At 35.0% G+C, this 20,568-nt stretch overlaps 1 protein-coding gene across 2 annotated transcripts in view; it reads left to right on the top strand.

Moving 5' to 3' along the window:
• LOC138176051 (reelin) overlaps nucleotides 1–20,568 on the top strand; it is a 566,262-nt gene that overhangs the window by 463,977 nt on the left and 81,717 nt on the right. Inside the window, exons 37-42 of one of the 2 annotated variants that reach the window (XM_069106793.1) lie at nucleotides 6,066–6,150; nucleotides 7,102–7,284; nucleotides 9,245–9,416; nucleotides 9,504–9,581; nucleotides 9,777–9,879; nucleotides 13,705–13,934. In XM_069106793.1, the coding sequence (XP_068962894.1) occupies nucleotides 6,066–6,150; nucleotides 7,102–7,284; nucleotides 9,245–9,416; nucleotides 9,504–9,581; nucleotides 9,777–9,879; nucleotides 13,705–13,934 (851 nt within the window). The remainder of the gene's footprint in view (nucleotides 1–6,065; nucleotides 6,151–7,101; nucleotides 7,285–9,244; nucleotides 9,417–9,503; nucleotides 9,582–9,776; nucleotides 9,880–13,704; nucleotides 13,935–20,568) is intronic. The other variant, XM_069106794.1, reaches the window with a different exon arrangement.

Genomic DNA, 20,568 nt, shown 5'->3' with positions numbered 1-20,568 from the left:
CATGTGGAAAACTGTTAATCTAGGTGTGTAAATGAAATCTTTAAAAAAAAACATCTTCCAAATTCTATGCTACCTTAGATGATTAACACCTACAACTTAGAAAATTAGACACCCTAGAACTTTTTCAATTATAAGAAGTGCATGGCTATAATAATCCTTGTTTGTGTCCAGAATTCTTTCAAGGTGTTTAATGATGAGAACAGAACATGTTTGACACCCTGGGGTGTAAAAATCCCTAAGAGCCAAGTAGGAGAGAAGGATGTGTTTAAAAGTGAAAACTGCTGTTATATTTTCAGTCTTGCTAACAAAGCTTTTAATTAACATTTCTAGTGAGCCATTCCTATTTTTCTTTGTGAAAAAAAATGACAAGAAAAAAGAATTGGAAGCTTCTGTTTTTATCATAATCTGAATCTCTTCACTTCTTTAAAAACCAAAGTGAAGAAGGATAAACCTCTATATCTTCACTTCAGCTATCCATGTGTACATGGATTTTCCACATAAATTGTATTATCAACTTTGTAGGATTTAGGGAGGGCTCCAAGTGTGGTCTCCCTATGCTCCATATGTCGACATAGAAATGTGTTTTTGATGCATTTTTAAGAATGAAAGGATTGTTTAATTTCTTTTTTGCTTTTAATAGTGGTATATTAACCTACTTTTTGCTTAGGCTTGAACCAAATGAGTTCACTACATACAGGTTGTCCCAAAAATCTTAGTGCTTATTAGCATAATACAGCAATAAGACTTTTGGAACAAACTGTAAAATATATAAGAAAAAGAAATGTATTCACAGAGAGCAACATATATCCTCTATTAATGTCCTAATTTGGGAGAGGTGACTCTAGTTGATAATGTTTGATCCGAGCCTGATTTCATATTTCACTAGTATAGGAAATTCATAGTTTGGAAACTCTCTCCATTGATGCTGATGAGCAACACATTTGTAATTCATGGGGCTAGAGGTTATGATAAAAATTATATCTTCCATTTACATAATATTCTCAAGCTTACTGAGTTCTTTCCTTAAAACAATTAGCTAGTAGCACAAATATCATCCTCATTTTACAGAAAAAGAAAATAAGACTCAAGGAAATTACATGACTTGTCTATGGTCACATAGGTAAAAAGTTTGCCTATCAAGTCCCATGGTCTGCCTGACGCTACCAGGATGGAAAAGCTCTTAGTATGACCCAACAACAGACTTTGGAAAGACATCCCCACATGAAGATTGGTTTATCCCCCACAGTTCATGAAGGTTGTTCATTCAGTTGTGAGAGTCACAGTCTGAGTCCAAAGAAGGAGCACCCATGTCAACATTAAAGTACAATATATAATGGTACATAAGGAACTGGAAAGACTCACTTGGGCCAGCTTAAGTTGGGATAGGGAAGTGCTGTGACAGAATAGAAATAAGGTTGGTTTGGGAATCAGAGAACCTGTGTTCACATTCTGCTTCTACCACTTACTACATGTGTGACCCTGGACAAATCCCTTAACTTCTCTGGACTCCAGTTCCTTATCACAAAATTTATGACCTCTAAGGTCCCTTCTGGTTCTCAATCTATGACCCTCTAATCCTACTTTAAGAAATATATGGGGGCGGCCAGGTGGCTCAGTGAGTAAGAGCACCGGCTCCAGTGTTGGGATGACCTGGAGATCAAATCCTGGGCTCAGACTCTCAGCACCCACACCCAGAAATAACTGGCCATGTAACCTTGAGCAAGTTACTTAACCCCAATTGCTTTAAAAATATATATATATATATGATATAACATATTTCACTTAAGTACAAAGAAGGTTCTTTTTCTAGCATAGTTAAGTTGCTAATTTTTTACAAATTAATTCCTCGAAACTGCCCCATAAAATGGATGCTTATAAAACAAATCATAATGTTCAATGTGATAACTGGAGATTATGTTACCAATGACCGCATCATATTAATTAGACATAACTAAGTATGTTTTAAAAGCCAAGATATAATAGCTACCAAAATGTAAGCTCTACCCTGCTGCCTTATCACGGTGTGGAGGTTAACTCTAAGTTCCTGAAGACTATGGCCAGTGAATGTAAGTTTTGATAGGTTTTAGCAGTCCCCAGCACAAGCTGTGTCTTCTCTCTGAGGAATAACCTAGCTAAGCATGGAGAGACTCATCACCAGAAAGTTGGCTACTGGTTGGTTGATTAATTTGGGGACATAGCAACTCTGGAAATAAGAAAAAAAAATAAAAAATTGCCCTTAGTCTTGTGTCATCTTCTTTTAATTCCTCAGTGACAGTGCAGGAGAGGTGGATAAAGGGGACATTGGGTAGTAAGAATCACACAGATCTTCGGCCACCTATAAACATTTATTTAATTGCTGGTACCTAATACCTTTTTAAAAAAAAAAGTGGGTGTATTGTAAGTAAATGAACCACCTCTACACTGACATTCTCACTACAAATTAAACCAAAAAGACATAAACTGTAAATGGAAAGTCAGATTTCCCCTTAAAACAGTGAATAGAAGAGTTGGCAGAATTCATTTTAACATGTACCCAAGATAGTAATAAATGTCATTTCATGGCACATGTCATCTCACCCTGCAGTACTCAAAAGGAACAAAAGCAAAGAGATCACAATGAGATTCATTTCAGCTTCTACACTACCTTTTATTGTAGAGAAGCAGAGAAATTCTATGAAGAACTGAAAAAGATCCTCCAAATTAAGTCAATATCTGCCCTGATCCTCCGTGACTTGTAAGCAAAGGAGGGCAAAAGGAAAAAACAAAAAAATTCAACAGTTTTTTAAAAAAACCACTTAGGTTTGATGATATGCCTCAGGATCAGGAAATGAAAAAGACCATCATTTTGTAGATTATTTAGAATCTGTGAGCCTCTACCTTACAAATACTTTCTTTAAAGAGACAGATGTGTTAAAAGCCTGATGTCCAAAATACATAGGGAATTGATATAAATCTATGTGACTAAGGATCATTTCACTCTCCAACAGATAAGTGGTCAAAGGTATGAATAGTTTTAGAGAGAGAAAAATTCTGTTATCTACAACCACATGAAAAGATATTTTATATTACTAATAACAAGATAAATCCAAACCAAATCAATTTTGAGGCACCTCGAATTGGCAAAAATGGTATAAAAAAATATGAAAAAAGACAATGTTATTATGCTTCGAGGAATATTGAATAGGAAGAATTCAGAGAAGCTTGGGAAGGCTAATATGAACTGATGTAGAAAAAAGAAAGCAAAAAACAAAAGAACAACATGCATAATTGCTTTAATAATGGGAAGGAAAGCAATAATAAAGGCTACCCAGTTGAAGTCAAACACAGTAGACAGCTATTGTAAATATTAAAAGTTAAAACATATTCTTATTTTTGTTGGTAAATAATAAACTACAAAAATGGCAATTGCATATACCATCAGTCACAATCAACATAGTAAACTGTTTTGCTTAACTTTTTTTAACCAGAAGGTATTATGGGGTGGGTATTTATTAGGAAGTGAGTGATATGTCAAAGTAAATTATATTTTTTCAAATACTAGAGTTCAGAATACTCTAGATACAGAACAATGTTGCACACAAAAATGAAACTGTCTTGACTGAAAATAGTTACTGTTGTGAGTTATTTTAAAATCAGTCTGTGCAATTAAATCAATCATCAGCAGTCTTTTATTCAGCACCTATTGTTTGTTAGGCACTGTGCTAGGTGCTAGGGATACAACAACCAAAAATGCTTCTTTTAAAATGCTTGCTAATATTGTTCAGTTGTTTTCATTGTGTCCAACACTTTCATGACCCCATTTTGGGTTTTCTTGTCAAAGATATTGGAGTATTTTTCCATTTCCTTCTCGAGCTCATTTTACAGATGAAGAAACTGAGGCAAACAGGGTTAAGTGACTTGCACAGGGTCACACAGCTACAAAGTGTCTTGAGAGCAGATTTGAACTTAGGAGGATGAATCTTCCTGACTCCAGGGCTGGCACTCTATCCATTGTGCCACCTAGTGCCCCTAAGGTGCCTACAATCTATCATTAACTGGTTATAGGAATGGTGAAAGTCAAGACCAAATTAGAAGAAAGGATAAAGTGAAGAAGATGTTGTGTGTGATTAAAGCAGCTCCGAGCCTGGAATTCACTAAGGACGTAAGTTTAGGAGAAAAGTTCATGAGAAGTCCCTTAGAGGGAAGAATAATGAAACATTATTGTTTGAAATAATGAAACAATAATGAAACAAACAGTGCTGCCTCATGAAATAACAAGAAATAGGCAGAAAACTTATGACACCCAGCTAAGCGAGATCATTCTGAGAGTCTTGGTAGGTGAAACTGGAAGGGAGTCAGGGAGATTCGTCCTCCTAAGTCCAGATCTGGCCTCAGACACTTAGTAGCTGTGTGACCCTGGGCAAGTCACTTAACCCTGTTTGCTTCAGCTTCCTCATCTGTAAAAAGAGCTGGAGGAGGAAATGGCAAACCGTTCCAGTATCTTTGACAAGAAAGACCAAGGTAACTGTGAAGAGCACTTTGGGACTGTCTCATTTGCTAGTATTTGTATCTCCAGCATATAGCATTATGCCTGGCAAACAGTAAGCACTTAATAAATACTTAATTTATATATCAAACTAGAATAGATAGGAAGGGAACAAGCTTTTATTAAGTATAGATTATTTGCCAGACACTTCATCATATTATATTTATATTTACCATATTATCTCATTTTATCCTCATAACAACCCCATGAGGTAGGTGTTTTTATTACCCCAATTTTATAGCTCAGAAAACTTAGGTAAAGACTTGACCAGAGTCATACAGCTATTAAGTATCTGAGGTCATATTTGAACTCAGGTCTTCCTAACTCCATGTCTAGCCCTCTCTTCCTCCTATATTATCCACCTACAAAACCACCTACAAACACCACATATTCTTTTAGCAGTGATATGCCATGCATCTCACTAAGGTTACCATTTTGCAGATATGGTAGCAGAAAGTACTCATTTAATAACTAGTAGAAAAAATACTCAAAATATTCCTTTAACCTAAAACACTGAAGAGCCTCTTAGCACAGAAGTTATGGCTAGAAAACTATAGATTAGACAGAATAAAGAATTTTGGGTTTTGTGTAAGGATGATGTAATTCTATAACTCCCATTATAAAGAGTTTGTGTAGTTGGATGCAGTTTTGTCAGTTGTCACAACTATCCCACGGACCTGAGCAGAAATCAACCTTTAGGACTGTCAGGCCCAGGTAACCAAAAATAGTAAATTAGCTGAAAAATTACTAGAGCTAATTTAATCTCTTTCTGGTAGTGCAAAACTTCCCTGCATGAATTACTGAAGCCTAGGCATAAGAATTTAACCTTAATTATGCCTTATTTAACTTGAAGAAGTAGGGGTTTATTCAGTCAGCCAGAATGCATGCCCCAGGGGTTGTCTGAATGAGCCAAAGCATAGTACTTAGCTTGTAGGAATTCTTGGAACCCTGGGGAAAAAAAGTTACCCATTAGCTTTAGGCATCCAGCAGAAGTACTTGGCATACTTCCCTTCTCCTAGCATGTTACTCCTTTCACATCTAGCTGTGTTCAAGAGTTTATGCTTAAATACTCCTGCAGATAATAATAGTAGCTTAGATGAAGATAGTGTCTTAAGGTTTGCAAAGCAATATACATATATATAAGCTATATATATCATGAATTCTCTTAATGCTCATAGCAACCTTTGAGGTGGGTACTGTTATTAACCCTATCTTACAGAGATTTAAGACTACCATTTTTGCATTGCTTTTTGAAATTCATAGCAAGTAGATGATTATTCATTGAAAGAACAGATTTATTTTATTTTAATAAAAGGAAATTTTAGCCATTATGTGAACAGTTTTGTGGGCCCCCAAAATAAGTCCCCCTTATCCAGATAAAATGGTTGAAATCAATATTTATTGAACTTATAATTCACTTCATGTTTGGGGATTCTTGATCTTTTCAGGACTGTTTTATTATACCTTCAAGTAAATCAACTTGCAAGAAAGGAATGTAGAAAGTGATGTAAGGTTATTTATCCTATGTTTCTGTTTTCAGGAAGGACTAAGGATGCTCATTTCCAGAGACCTAGATTGCTCTAATAGTTTATATGTCCAGTTTTCACTTAGATTTATTGCAAAAGGTAAGGTGTATAGCTGGAACCATGTCTATATAACCTCCCCTAAAAACTGCCCATTAAACAGTTCCTTCCCCCAGTAACAATGATCTGTAGTCAATAAAGATGGCTAGGGTAAAGATTTGACATTAATTTCTAAGTATGCACAAATTGATCATTTTAATACTAATTTTGGATGCCAACTTAGTTATCAATTACTTTTAGCATGTAATATGTTCCTCCTATACCTAATAAGAATCAGATGTAGTTTTTTCCAAGAATGATCTTATTAAGTATAATGATAATTCTAGTTCTACTGTAGCTACTGTTCTACTGCCATCATTTCCATACGCTTTTCCATTGATACTTTCTATTTTGAAGAATTTTTTAACTTTACTCTAAAATGTATCTTGGACAATAATTCTTAAGCTATTTTAAACAAATTCCTTATGAATTTTTCCAAAACTCTAACCTATTCTGATTTTTCCCATTCTGATTTTTCGTGCTAATGAATTAAGCCTTGTGAAATATTATGCTACCTTTTTTCATGTAACCTACTCATTCATAGGCTCTCATGAGGATAGGAATCAGACTTTATATATATATAAACTTTGGATCTCCCCAGTGCCTTCCAGGTGCTCTATGTCCAACACACAAAGAGTTGGACTAGACCTCTGGTTCCTTCTAGCTCTAAATTATATGAGCTTATGGGGATAACTTTCGTTATCACAGGATTTGGGTAAATGTTTTGAAAATGTTTTGTTTGTTTTTGCTTAAGTAAGCCTTTGTGTGTGGCTATTGTGTGTTCTTGGTCACCAAGAATTTGAAGGATTGTCTTGGCTTTGGCGGGGTGTGTATATGTGTGTGTTGTGGGGGTAGGACGGAGATTTCCTGTGTTGGTGGAAAAAAAAATTAGCTTAGTCTATGCTGCTTCTCCTCTTCTGTCACGTATTAATTCCTGTGTCCTCTTCATTCTAGGTACCCCAGAGAGATCTCACTCCATTTTATTACAGTATTCCATCAGTGGGGGCATCATTTGGCACTTATTGGATGAGTTTTACTTCACTCAAACTACCAATGTCCTCTTTATTAATGTTCCTCTGCCATACACTGCACAAACCAATGCCACACGTTTCCGGCTCTGGCAACCCTACAATAATGGTAAAAATACATGTCTTTTCCTATGACCATGAACTGACTGAGACACATTTATTTTTGTTAAGATGAAGATACAAGCTTTAAATTAAATGAGGGCATTTTGTGCACAGATCATTAACTCTTTAGTGCGGCTGAGGTGATTTGGATTTTAAAATATAATTCCTTGTCACTATTCTAGTTCATTTTTTCAGAAGTTTTGGTTTCCTTTCATGAGATGAATATGGCAATGGTAAACACCAAAGAAGAACCCATAGAGACGTGTTCCAAAATATGGACCTCTGTTGCACTAAAATGCTACTTCTCAGCACTTTTCATTATATCTCAATTTTTGCTGAAATAATTATGAGTGAATATGAGTATTATTTTCAAAGTGTATAATTTCATTCAAAATATGGAACAATACTGTAGACACATAGTTTGTCAGAGTAGGAAGTACTGAGACTAAGTGTTGCAGTTGCCTATTTTAAATCACATCCTATTTAGCATTCTCTTGTTTCTTCAGTGAGATGTCACTGAAAGAAATATAGTTTAACACAGTTTTGAAATGGTGGTTTAAAATGCTCCCGCAAATTGATGGTATTTTCCTACTTTGTTTCTATTGTCCGTTTCATAAAACAATTCACTTTTTTTATTGCCATCAAATTACAAAAACACAGTTTTATTACACAGACTTTTGGAAAGGTAAATAGGCCAGAATGGTAGAGAAAGTATTAAAGTGTCATCTATAAAATGGAATCTCTTTGTGTGACTTTTATAAGAAATGAGTCTAGAATTAAAACAAGCATTTAAAAAATTACACTGAAAATAGAAGAATGTCTATGCTACTTAACCTTTTTTCTGTCATGGACCCTTTTGGCAGTTTGGTGAAGTCTATGGATCAGTTGTCAGAATAATGTCTTTGAATGGATACAGTACACAGGATCATAAAGGAAATCAAGAAAGTTGAAATACTTTTGATTAACTAAATTCAAAGACCCCATGATCTAGAACAATGGTGTCAAACTGAAATAGGAAAAAGAGCCACTAATCTGTATATAAGGATCCCTGTGGGTCACAATATTGACTGTTTTAAAATGTGATATTATCCATGCTTTATTGTGTTTTTATTTATTTTGTTAAATATTTCCCAATTACATTTGTCTGGTTGGGTGGCACTGAGAAGTGGGCTGCATGCAGACTTTGGGCTGCATGCTTGACACCTCTGATCTAAAGTATTAAATCTATTAGAATAAGCAGAGTTCATGAAAGATTTATTAAAGATATTCTTTATAGCTGGCTTGACAAGAATAGCACAGAAGGAGAGAGTATGGATGGATTATAATTTACAGTAGTGAAGGGAATGCCCACATTAATAAGATCAAGGAACAGAATCCAAAGATCAAAACAAGTATTAGGGAGAAAAAAGTTTTGTGTAACATGAAAGAATTTTCTTCTGTGTAATTATTTTATAGTAGTCTAATTAAAGATATTATTTCCACATGCTAGTAGACTATTAGCACAGCTGGTTAAAACATGATGTTGATGAGCCTAATCATTGGTGATGCAACTAATTATCTCATCTCATTTCCTGTGGTCATAAGCTATTCTTAAATTTATCTAGTAACTTTACAAAAGTAGGCACTGATCACTATGGACCCAAGAAAATGTGTATGAACAACTCAAAAGTCATGTCTTCCCATGGTTGGTGGGTCAATAACATCATTTTCTTAAATGAAAGATACATTAATTTTTCAAAACGTGTTTTCTATCAAAGGAATTCTGAAATTAGGGAGTATTTTTTGCTATGTCAACTTAAGATGGTTATGAAATTCTTAACATATTTTGCTCATAACCACTGTAAATAAATTGTCATGCACTTTCTGCCTTTTTTTTTATTCTGGAAGCACATGTTTAACTTATTGATTTTTTTTCCAAGAAGTAAAACTTCACTTTTGAAATTTTTCTTCATCTGAAAATCATTTAGGCAAGAAAGAAGAAATTTGGATTGTTGATGACTTTATTATTGATGGCAATAATATAAACAATCCTGTAATCCTCCTGGATACCTTTGACTTTGGACCCAAAGAAGATAATTGGTTTTTCTATCCTGGTGGTAACATTGGCCTTTATTGCCCATATTCTTCAAAGGGAGCACCGTAAGTATTGATTTTAAAGACTTGGAAATTTTTAAAATCACTTCTCCATATAAATTGATTTTCCCCCTCTCCTTTTTTTTTATTTAGTCCAACCTCTAATCTCATGAATGTAGGGAACTGTGGTTGTGGAAACTCTCCTTGCTGTTGCAAATCAGGAACTCATCGGTAAATTATGGTCTTAGAAACTTGCCTGGGGCCCTGAATGGTTATGTAACTTACCCATAATCACACTACTAATATGTCAGAGGCAAGATTAAAGCCTATGTGTCCATGACTTCAACTATGCCATATCACCTCTTATAAAAATTGCTCTTCTATTTGTAAATATGTGGATGCCATGTTGTTTTTCTTTCATGACAGTGAGGAGGACTCAGCTATGGTATTTGTTTCAAATGAAGTTGGTGAGCACTCCATTACAACACGGGATCTGAATGTGAATGAGAACACAATTATCCAATTTGAGGTAATCTACTTTCTTCCACTGTAATCTGAGAGGGTGCTTCTAGAAAAAAAAAGAAAAGGAAAAAAATCACAAATAATTTCATATAATATGACCAAAAAAATTTAGTTCAAGGATGTATCATGTATTTGGAAGTTTATTTTGTTGGGGTTTTTTTTAACCCATAATCTATTTTTCTAAAATGAAGAACTATTGTCATATTAAGGTTAATTTCTAAAATTTAAATCCTGGCCTTGTGAAATGTTCCCCTCCTTCTACCATAGAGAGAAGTTGCTAGGAGAAATAACTAGAGAGACTATAGAAATTCCATGGAAAATTTTATTATAGTACCACCTTATTACTCTTTATAATTAAGAGTCTGAAACAACTTACTGTAACTATAGCTTGTACAATGTTAGAAAATGCATATAATATTAATATTTTAAGCCTTTAATTTTCAAAGAAATGTGGCTCTGCATTTAATTTAATTTAATTAGGTATTTTTTCGCCCAGTATATTTCATTAACATTCATGCATTTTTTCCATTTTTCAGGAAAGCAAATTAATACTTTATAGAAAAACAAGGTTTTTTTACCCCCAAAATCTGGTTTAACCTTTCCAAAGACTTTGTCACATTTATACTGTTATTCTTCATTATTAACAATATAAAACACATATGTTCCATAGCAATGGAAGGTTTACCTAAAATATATTCTAATCATGGAAATGTGGTTTTCATTGATGCCTGTTTTAAATTAATTTCTCTAAATAATAATAAAAATTTAGATTTTTATTGAAGAACTTAAGGAACAGAAAATTAATTTATTCACCTGTGGGAAAACTAGACTGCAATCTTTAAAAAAAAAATACTTAACTGCTATGGTCTCTGTGTTTATAAGGTATTTACAAAAGTAAAAAGATTATGTCCTTTTTCAAGTTCTGTCAACACTACGTTAACCCAAGCTAAATGTAAGGACTTTAGATGGATTCTAAAAATGTAAATATCTCCTTGACCAGAAGCATACAGAAAAAAAAAATCTAGCTAACAAGTGAATCAAACTTTGGCACTGGGTGAGAAATAAGTTCAGGAAAAGAAGTGTAGTGTATGTAGTTTAAGTTTTGGTTAAATTCAATTGAAACAAGTCACACAGAGAAAAGTAGCTTCTTCTTCTCCTGAGCTACCTTTCTTGAAAGAAGAGACCTCAAGACTGATAATATCATTGACTTTTGGCTATATTTACCATAAAATCATGGAATTTTAGAGTTGGAACATATCTTATGTTACACATGAAGAAACTAAGACCAAAGAGATAAAATAACTTTCCCAAGGTCACATACGTTTATGCAACAGTTGTTTAGTCATGTCTGATTCTTTGTGACCCTGTTGAGGTTTTTCTTGGCAAAGATACTGGAGGGGTTTGCCATTTCTTTCTCCAGCTCATTTTACAGATGAGTAAACCAAGGCAAACAAGGTCAAGTGACTTACTCAGGGTCACACAACTAATAAGTGTCTGAGGCCCTATTTAAAGTCAGGTTCTCCTGATTGCATACCCAGCATTCTATCTACTGTGGCATCTAGCTGCCTTACACAACGAATAAGAAAAAATAAATGAAAGAAAAGGGAAGAAAAGAAAGAGGAACAACTAATCAGTTGTAAGCTAAGTAGAGTAGTTAAGAATTTTACTCTACTACTCTGGAGAAAAAGAAGAGAGAATGAGTGATACCCTCTCATACCACCATTGGGGAGACTTTGGGAGAGAAGAGAAGAGAGGAGAAGACAAGAGAGGAGAGAAGAGGAGATTCAGTAAAAAGAAAAAATGACTCAGCAGTGCTAGATTTAATTAAAAAGAATTGATGGCAAGTGATACTAAAGAAAGTACTACATTGTACTAGGCATTCTGTTTCTTCTTAAAATTTTGAGTATTTTTTATTTTATTTTATTTTATTTGCCTTTTGGAGGGCAATTGGGGTTAAGTGACTTGCCCAAAGTCACATGGCTAGTAAGTATGTCAAGTGAGGCCAGATTTGATCTCAGGTCCTCCTGACTCCAGGGCCAGTGCTCTATTCACTGTGCCACCTAGCTTCCCCTTTAGTATTTTTTATCACTATATCTTATGATTAGTTTTTTCATTCATCTATCTGTTCATACATCTAATTGCCAAAAGACTGCAATGTATAAGAAATGAGGTACTCTGAATAAAAAAAAAAGAAATGTTAATAGTTTCTGATATTTAGAACAGAATCTGATTCTTATGTTTATCTGAAATATGAGTTATACACAATAAAGAGATATTCCTGCCTGGTTTCATACTCAGACAAAGTAATAGCTTGGTTTGGTATCATCTATCATAAATTACAAGTGGTAGGCTTGTCAATGAATATATGAAAAAACATTTATACTATAGGCCAGTCACTGAGATACAAGTACAAAATGAGACAGACCCTATACTCAAAGAACTTATATTCTAACAGGGAGAAATAATACATACAGCCAAGTGATAGCCAGGAAAATATACTTTGGTTTTGGAAGCCAGTGAAATAAGTAGAGACATAGGAGAGCTGATTGGCATCTGCTTTGCAATAACACTGGCAATAATGATTTGATTATTATTCCAAGGCTAGAGAAGTCTGGTGGAAAGGGGAAGGGGAGGGCAAATGGCAAGAAGATGCCAGAGCATGTGAAGTATTGCTGGAGCCTTAAAGACAAATCAAACTTCTAGGAATCATTTCTAGCCCAATTAACCCCATTTTAGTGATGAGAATAATTCTAGCATCTCCTTTATAAGAAAATGTGGGAAAACTCTAAAATCCAGAAAAAAGATTAAGCAAGCACATACTATGTAAGTTTATTTATCTTTTACTTACCTTTTTTTTGCTTCAATTAGTGCAAATTGCTACTCTTATTTCTTTATAGATATACATATACACTTATGTACTCTTCTGCCTCATCTAAAACTCCCTCTATTTTCTTTTAAATTCTATCTTCCCTCTCTTTTTCTGGTCTTGTATTGAACAGAACTTAATTCTACATATGCATTCATATTAAGCATATTTTCACATTAGTCATGTTATAAAGAAGAATTAGAACCAATGGGAGTAACCACAAGAAAGAAGATAGAAAAAAATCTAATATTCTTGAATGAGATTTAGAATAGACAATTCAAACGGTTTTACCAAAACAAATTCTGCAGCAAATTCAAACATAGGAATTAATTATGTATTTGAGATGTTCTTAAGGGATATAAACCCATGTTTAAAAAATCAGAGTTTAGAATATGATCCTACCTCATAAAATCACAGAATGTTAGAATTAGAAATGACCTCATTGATCACCTGGATCAAACTCATAATTTTATAGGTAAGAGAAGTACAGTAAAGAATAATGCAGTGACTCGCCCAAGGTGACGGAGAGTTTGTGACAAAGCTTGGGCCAGAACCCAGGTGTCCTAACTTCTGGCTCAGTCCTCTTCTCCCTATACCAAGCTATTTCCCTAAGAAGTGAGAAAAGCTCATTGTCAGTCAGTGTAAGAGGAATGGGTCACGGTTTTCATTTGTATTTCCTTGGGTCCAGCTCTCAATGAAAACCAAAAGTAAAACACTGGACTCTCTTCCCTGCTCTCTGCTTTTCCTGTGGGATAAGGAAAGAAGTGACTTTTTCATGAAGCACAGAGGTGCTTTATGAGATTGTTGTGTAAAGGTAGCATGCTATATTATTCATAAACAGAATTTTGTCTTCCTGAATTATTCAGGAAGACATTTTCCAGGCAATGGGCTCTCTGGGAAATAGCAAAGTGGTGAATCATCTCAAGGCTTGCCGCTCTGTGGTAATTTGTCCTTTTTTCCCCCAAGATCAACGTGGGATGCTCGACTGATAGCTCATCTGCTGATCCAGTAAGGCTGGAGTTTTCGAGGGACTTTGGGGCCACATGGCACCTGCTCCTTCCATTGTGTTACAGTAGTAGCAGTCATATCAGCTCTTTGTGCTCCACTGAACATCACCCAAGCAGCACCTATTATGCTGGGACAACTCAGGGCTGGAGAAGGGAGGTCATTCACTTTGGGAAGCTGCACCTCTGTGGGTAAGTTGCTTACTGCTTCTTCCAAGCCTTTTCAGTTATCTTTCTTGAAATTTCCATTCCTGGAGTTATTTTGGCTTTTTTGCCTTGTGAAGGGAACAGAATCCTACCTTTTATTTCTTACTGAATTCTCATTTAAATCAGATAAAATATTTATATCTGAAAACAATAGGAAGCTGTGCTGACATACTTCTGTGACAGACAGTTGCTAAAAAGGTACATGTGCGAATTGCTGTGTTGCAGTATTCATTTCCTGGGTTGGAATATGTGGTTTGAACAATTTGCATTTAAGAAGAGACTAATTTACCCTGAAATGTAATGACAACACACATACATGCCACACACACACACATACACACACCTACTTAATCAATTCATTGGAGGGTTTTTCGATTTCTGCAATTCAAATTTCTTAATCTCACTTCTGAAGATACAGAATTATAGAATCATAGCTTTTTAGAGCTAAAGGGATTCTAATAACAATCTACTCCCACCCCCCCTTCATTTTACAGATAAGGAAACTGAGGCTCAAAGAGAGGTAATGTGATTCAGCTGCTATCATCTTATATCAAGAACAAGAATGGGAAAATCAGTCTTCAAACTCTATATTTAGAGCCCCAGAATCCTCATTTCTAAGAAGAAAGCTCTAGCACTTTTCAGCAGACATTTCTGTTCTTTTCCCCTTCGCTCTGCACTTTGGCATCTACTGAATTTTTTTAACGAAGGTCCTTTGAGTGAAATGGTAACAGCTCACATTAATATGATATTCTGCAGTTTACAAAGTAGTTTCCTCAGACCTACCCTAACGAGATAGATATTGAAAGTAGCATTTTCCCCATTTTTCTGATGAAGAAATATAAAAATAAAATGAAAAACTATAGGTAAAAAATGGAACTAATAAAATATGATAAAGGAAGGGAAAAGAAGTCAGCAAGGCACACTAGCCTCTCTTTCCTAACATTTTCATGTGTCTTCCTTTGCCTTTCTTTTTATCGCAAAGATCAATAGTTAAGGAAAGTAGTTTGTAAATAGAAAACATAGTATCTACCCCCACCCCTCCATGCCAAACAGACTTAAAGATGTCTAATGGTTTCTCTGACTTTCAGGGTGCTCTTCAGCAAACTGTGAGCTAACCTCATGGGAAAGTGTCTTTAATCTCTTCAGTTTGATGACCAAAGGGGTCATCTTTAGTTCTTTTATAATTCAAATTCTCTTAGCTTTCCTACCAATGGCACCCAACTAGCTAGCTAGCCAGAGAATCTCTTGGGCATCTTAAAAATCTATCTTTTGACTCTTTTTTACCATTTATTTTGGATAACTTCAGATCTCTTATAGGAATTATTCTAAGAAAGTTCTTTTTAACTGCTTTCATACTCATGATTTACACAAGTCATTCTCAGGGGACCTAGTTAGCAAAACTACAAAAGAACAAGGTGAAACTGTGGTGATTAGACTCTTCCCAAGCCCCTCCACCATCCTACCCTGTTATCATGATCTTTGCAAATGAATGTAGCTCTCCTTTTCTCAACCTCCTACCTTCCTTGGCTTCCTTCACGTCCCAGCTAAAATACTAGCTTCTACAAGGAATTTTTCCCGATGCCCTAATGCTGATGTTTTCCCTCTGTGGATTACTCAGTTGATTTTGTTTGTCCATGACCGTTTCTATTGTCTTCATGGTGTCCCTCCCATTAGACTATGAGTTCCTTGAAGGCAAGTACCATTTTTTCTTTTCTTTGTGTCTCAGTGCTTAGCACAGTGCCTGGTATCTAGCAGGTTAACAAATGCTTGTTGACTTGACAACACAAACATGCAAGTATATGTACGTGTACAAACATACAGAGTAATCTACCCTCATCAATAAATGTGAAATTGACCTTGCAACTTTAATTTTTATGATGTAGGCCTCAGTTAAACTAGGCTTCAACTCAACTGAAATCCTAGCATTTTGTACTACAGGATGATTCTTTTAGGCAATAAAGTTGCCTTTCATTTCAAATCCTTTCACACTACTCTGATATTCTTGCTGAAAACCCAAATACCTAGAAAAGTAAAGGGATCTAAGAATAACCTCATCATGGTTTTTCCCACCAGGTGCCAGAAGAAGCAGGGAGCATCCAAATTACACTAATGTTAAGATAGTTGGTGCTTATATATTATAGATAATGGAATTTTATAGCAGGAATGGGCCTTAGAGATAATGAAGTACAACCACCTAATTTCAAAACTAAAGAAACTGAGGCCCAGACAGCTGCCGTTGAAGGGAAGTGTGCCAGAACATCATCATCAGCATGTTATAGTGGAAAGAGCCTGGAGGAGTAAAATCCTTCCTCTCTTCCTTACTACCTGTGTGACCTTGGGCAAGTCCAGGTGCATGTCCTCATCTGTAAAATGAGGACATTGAACTAGATCATCTTTTTGGTTCCTTCAGACTCTAAATATATGATTTATGATCCTTTAATGACCTCTAAAATGCTTTTGTCTTAAGGCAATGTTCAGCACTAAAAGTTTCACACTTTTTAATTGTCCTTGAATTTTCCCTAATAGACTACCTAAGAATTATAAGCTTATTAAATCCAAGAATGAATCTAGAGGTTAATAGTAACTTCCACAAAAAGTTCAGCTTAGTGTTCCTAGATTGTGCTGGTGACAAATATGGTCCCCACACAAGAAGTCTGTTGTGTATGAAATAAGGTTACAAAGACTTACCTTTCTGAATGAGGATACCCATATGGTTCTGGAAGCTGACTCAATTTACTAATTAATAATTTCCCCTCAGGCTATGCCTTTTGCTCCAGGAATACCAATATTATCTGTGAGTGTGAACAAAAGAAATATAGGTAACTATAGTTCTAACCACTCTTGCTTAACGATAAAGTATAATCTTTCATACAATTAAAAAAGGCAATTTTTAAAAATACAATTTTATAATAGTTCAACTACTAGACTTAGATTGTCACTTATATTTCAACCTTTGCTATGAAAAGAAAATAAATTTGAACAGAAGGTAACATATCCACTTCTCAAATGGTATCCAACCTAAGTTGTAAGCTGTCTTCCAATACTTCTGAAAGAACAGAACTATTTGGTCCTGATTAAAGGACTAGGATTGCCAATACACTCCAAACTAGATATACTGGTAAATGTCTTAACAACTGTCTCTTTTTTTAAAAAAAAAAGGACACACAATACTCTTTTAAATTTAATTTGCATTATTAATGCTTTAGTCTAAAGTTAAGCATCACCAAAAAAAGTAAATCAAGCCATGATTTGTGTAAATGCTCACACTGAAAATTTAACACTGAGAATTAAATATAGATCACTGCTGCAAACTCCCAATTGCTTCTAAGTGTCTTCTTGTTTAGTCCATAGTTAATTCAGAATATGAATGTATAACACATCCCAACTAGTTCATGTGACAGGTGTTTTAAAGTCAGATTTTTAATCCCTTTAATATATCTAATTGGACACAATCAATAATTATCTACAAACATTAATATATTAAATATTATAAATTACAGGAGTGACCATTGGGTCTGATTTTCACAGATGGTCAGACTAGGCTTAGACCATAAATATCTGTTTCCTATTCAGCTTTATTCACATCATTTTTGTACTTGTGTGTTCTTTCCTATGTTCTGTTTCTTTTCAAAACTTCCCAAGTTCTTTTTTTTAAAACTTTATGCAGTTTCATAATGAGTCAGCCAAAAAAACCTGTTTAATGAAGGCAGTGCTGTGTGCTTGAATTTTTAAGTCTATGCTTTAAATAACAGGTTCCTTTGAATACCACTGATGTGGGAGAATAGATGCTGACACTCACTAAGGAGCATGGCAGCAAGAATTTTTAAATGAGATTTTAACAGAAGGAAACCACAATGTAACTAGACCTTTCAGTCCATTTATCATGGTACTTGCAGTTTCTGTGTCAAGACAGGTGAAACAATAATAAATATCCAACCAAGGTAGCTCATTTGTATTCATAACATTTGAATACATAAAAAGCTCAAAAAAATTCAATGTAGGCTTTTGTTCAAAGGAGAACTAGAAGCATTTCCCTCAGCTCAGCAGTCTGAAAGTTCAAAAGGAAAGAAGTGTTCCTTGCCAAAACTAAATTGTGATATATATTTGAAAGTAAAGTTTAATTTCAAGTTGAGAATTTTTTCTCAGGAGGAGAGGATAGCTGTAGATAGTAATAATCTTGATTTAAATAAATGATAATGGAATTTAAATTATGTGTGAGAACTTCAGTCATTTTAATAGTTACTGAGCTTAAAGAACCTAGCAAATTTTCCACCTTAAAGTTTTGACTTTTGAACAGCTTTTCATACCTGAAATTTAGCAAATATTATATGAGAACTAAGAGCAAGTCAATGGGCAAGTTCACAGTGTATAGAAAGAATAGTAATAATAATAAATACTCATGTAGCATTGGAATTGCAAAGTACATTACATATCTATTCTCCTTTCACCATGTGCCATCAATTTTCATGGCTAGGATTCCTATCCTGAGTCTTACCCACCTTGTAGCCAGCCCATTTCAAACTGTGCTGTGACAATAAATACAAAGAAGCATTTTATTCCTACTCTGCTTCTCAAGAAAGCATAATTAATCCCAAGGAATGTCAGCATTATTCTCAAACATGTAGAACAATAAATAAAAATAGGAGATCCATTTGCTGAACCAGGAGAAAAGCATCTGTGTTTAATATGGACATTTAAAAAAACAGAATAGATGGTTAATAAAAAAAAAGCATTCATGCTGGAAGAAAAGATAAAGAATAATAACTTATTGATTATTTTAACTAGGAAAGAGAAAGTCTATGAAATGACTTTAGTAGTCAGATTTTGATCTAAGGGAGATGCACAAAATATTGTAGGTTCTCTTCCCTTGTTTTGGGGGGCTTCCCTTAAAACTATTGATAGGCAAAGTGAAATTGATGACATTAAACACTATAAGTAGATAACCAGTAATAGAATTTTAGGGACAGAAGGGACCTTAGAGATCATCTAATTCAATCCCCTTATTATATAGATGAGGAATGCTTGGCCAGCACATTTTTCAGGATTTGAGAATAGAACGTTTCAGCATCCATTCTGTGATGAAAACATGGAAAAGTTCCTGCATTTCACTGTTTAAAAACCTTATGTTTGGGGTGTCTAGGTGGCACAGTGAATGGAGCACTAGCCCTGGAGTCAGGAGGACCTGGGTTCAAATATGGCCACAGATACTTGACATAGAAACTAGCTGTGTGACCTTGGGCAAGTCACTTAACCCCAATTGCCCTGCCTTTCCCTCTCCAAAAAGAAAAAAAAATCTTATATTCTATTTGCTTGTGTTTTACCCACAAAAGGAGTATGATTTCTTTAAAATAAGGCTATTTCTAAAACAGGGCAGTTAGTAGAGTGAGTAGAACTCTGAGTTTGGAGTCAGGAAGACCTGGATTCAAATCTGACCTCAGACAATTATTAGCTGTGTGACCCTAGGAAAGTCACTTAATCCTGTTTGCCACCCTTCCTCATCTGTAAAATCAACTAAAGAAGGAAATGGCAAACCATTCCAGTATCTTTGCCAAGAAAATCCTACATGGGGTCATGGAGTCTTGTGAGCCTTTTAAATCTTTGGATAAGAGAGTCAATCATTTACAAATTTCTAGATACCTAAAGATTCTAGAAGCTAGAAAAGGCAAGTTTTTAACTAGAAACTGGCCAACAGGTAAGCTGTGAATTGGGGAAAGAGTATCATGAAGGTTTTGGTAGACTGGCTGCTCAGGCTGCCAATGATTTTTCTTTGCCTCTATACTGGACCATGAGGAGAGAGAAAGTTAGAAAGAAAGCAGGGCACAGATATTTGCTCCTGCTCTTCCTTCTCCTGATAATGTCTATCTGCTCCAGCTCTGCTTTGTCCGATTTTTAAGCAGTTTGTTAGTCTACTGGATAGAGGAAACAGGAAGTCCATTGTTCAAGTCTCACCTCAGACACTTATTAACCATGTGACCCTAGACAAATTACTTATCCTTTTTTGCCTCAGTTTCCTCATCAGTAAAATGGGAAAAATAATAGCACCCTCCAAGGGTGCTCAAATAGCCTTCCAGTTTATCTCAAATAGATAACATATAGAAAAAGCTTTGCAAACCCTAAAGTGCTATATGAATGATAGCTATTATTATTAGTCATCCTTCAAGGCCTAGATCATATATACCATTTCTTCCATAAAACCATTACTGATCTGAAAATTACCCCTCTCTCCCTTAAACCAACACAATTCTTTGATTCTATTTATTCCAATAGCCCATTCTTCAAAATATTGTAGTATTTTTGTTCAGTATAGCCATTATTTTTTTTAAGCAATTGGGATTAAGTAACTTGCTCAAGTTTACACAGCCAGTTATTTCTGGGTATGGTGCTAAGTGAGCCCAGATTCGATCCCCAGGTCATCCCGATACTGGGCCGGTGCTCGTACTTGCTGAGCCACCTGGCCGCCCCCTAGCCATTCTTTTTATACATTGCAAACTTACCTGTTGACTTCTTCTTGGTTTTCATATATCTGCTAAGTTTGGGAAACTAAAATCAAAAGTAAAAAACATTAAGGTAGAATATTTGTTAGACTAGTTGTAGTATATGTATTTATATATACATAAAT

This window comes from Petaurus breviceps, unplaced genomic scaffold, assembly GCF_028583685.1.
Source record: "Petaurus breviceps papuanus isolate PSGF00001 unplaced genomic scaffold, PetGlider_PUasm1.0 80, whole genome shotgun sequence".
In the NCBI taxonomy this organism is placed as follows: domain Eukaryota; kingdom Metazoa; phylum Chordata; class Mammalia; order Diprotodontia; family Petauridae; genus Petaurus; species Petaurus breviceps.
The sequence above is the reverse complement of the archived record's forward strand: the minus strand, read 5'-3'. Positions and strand labels throughout refer to the sequence as shown.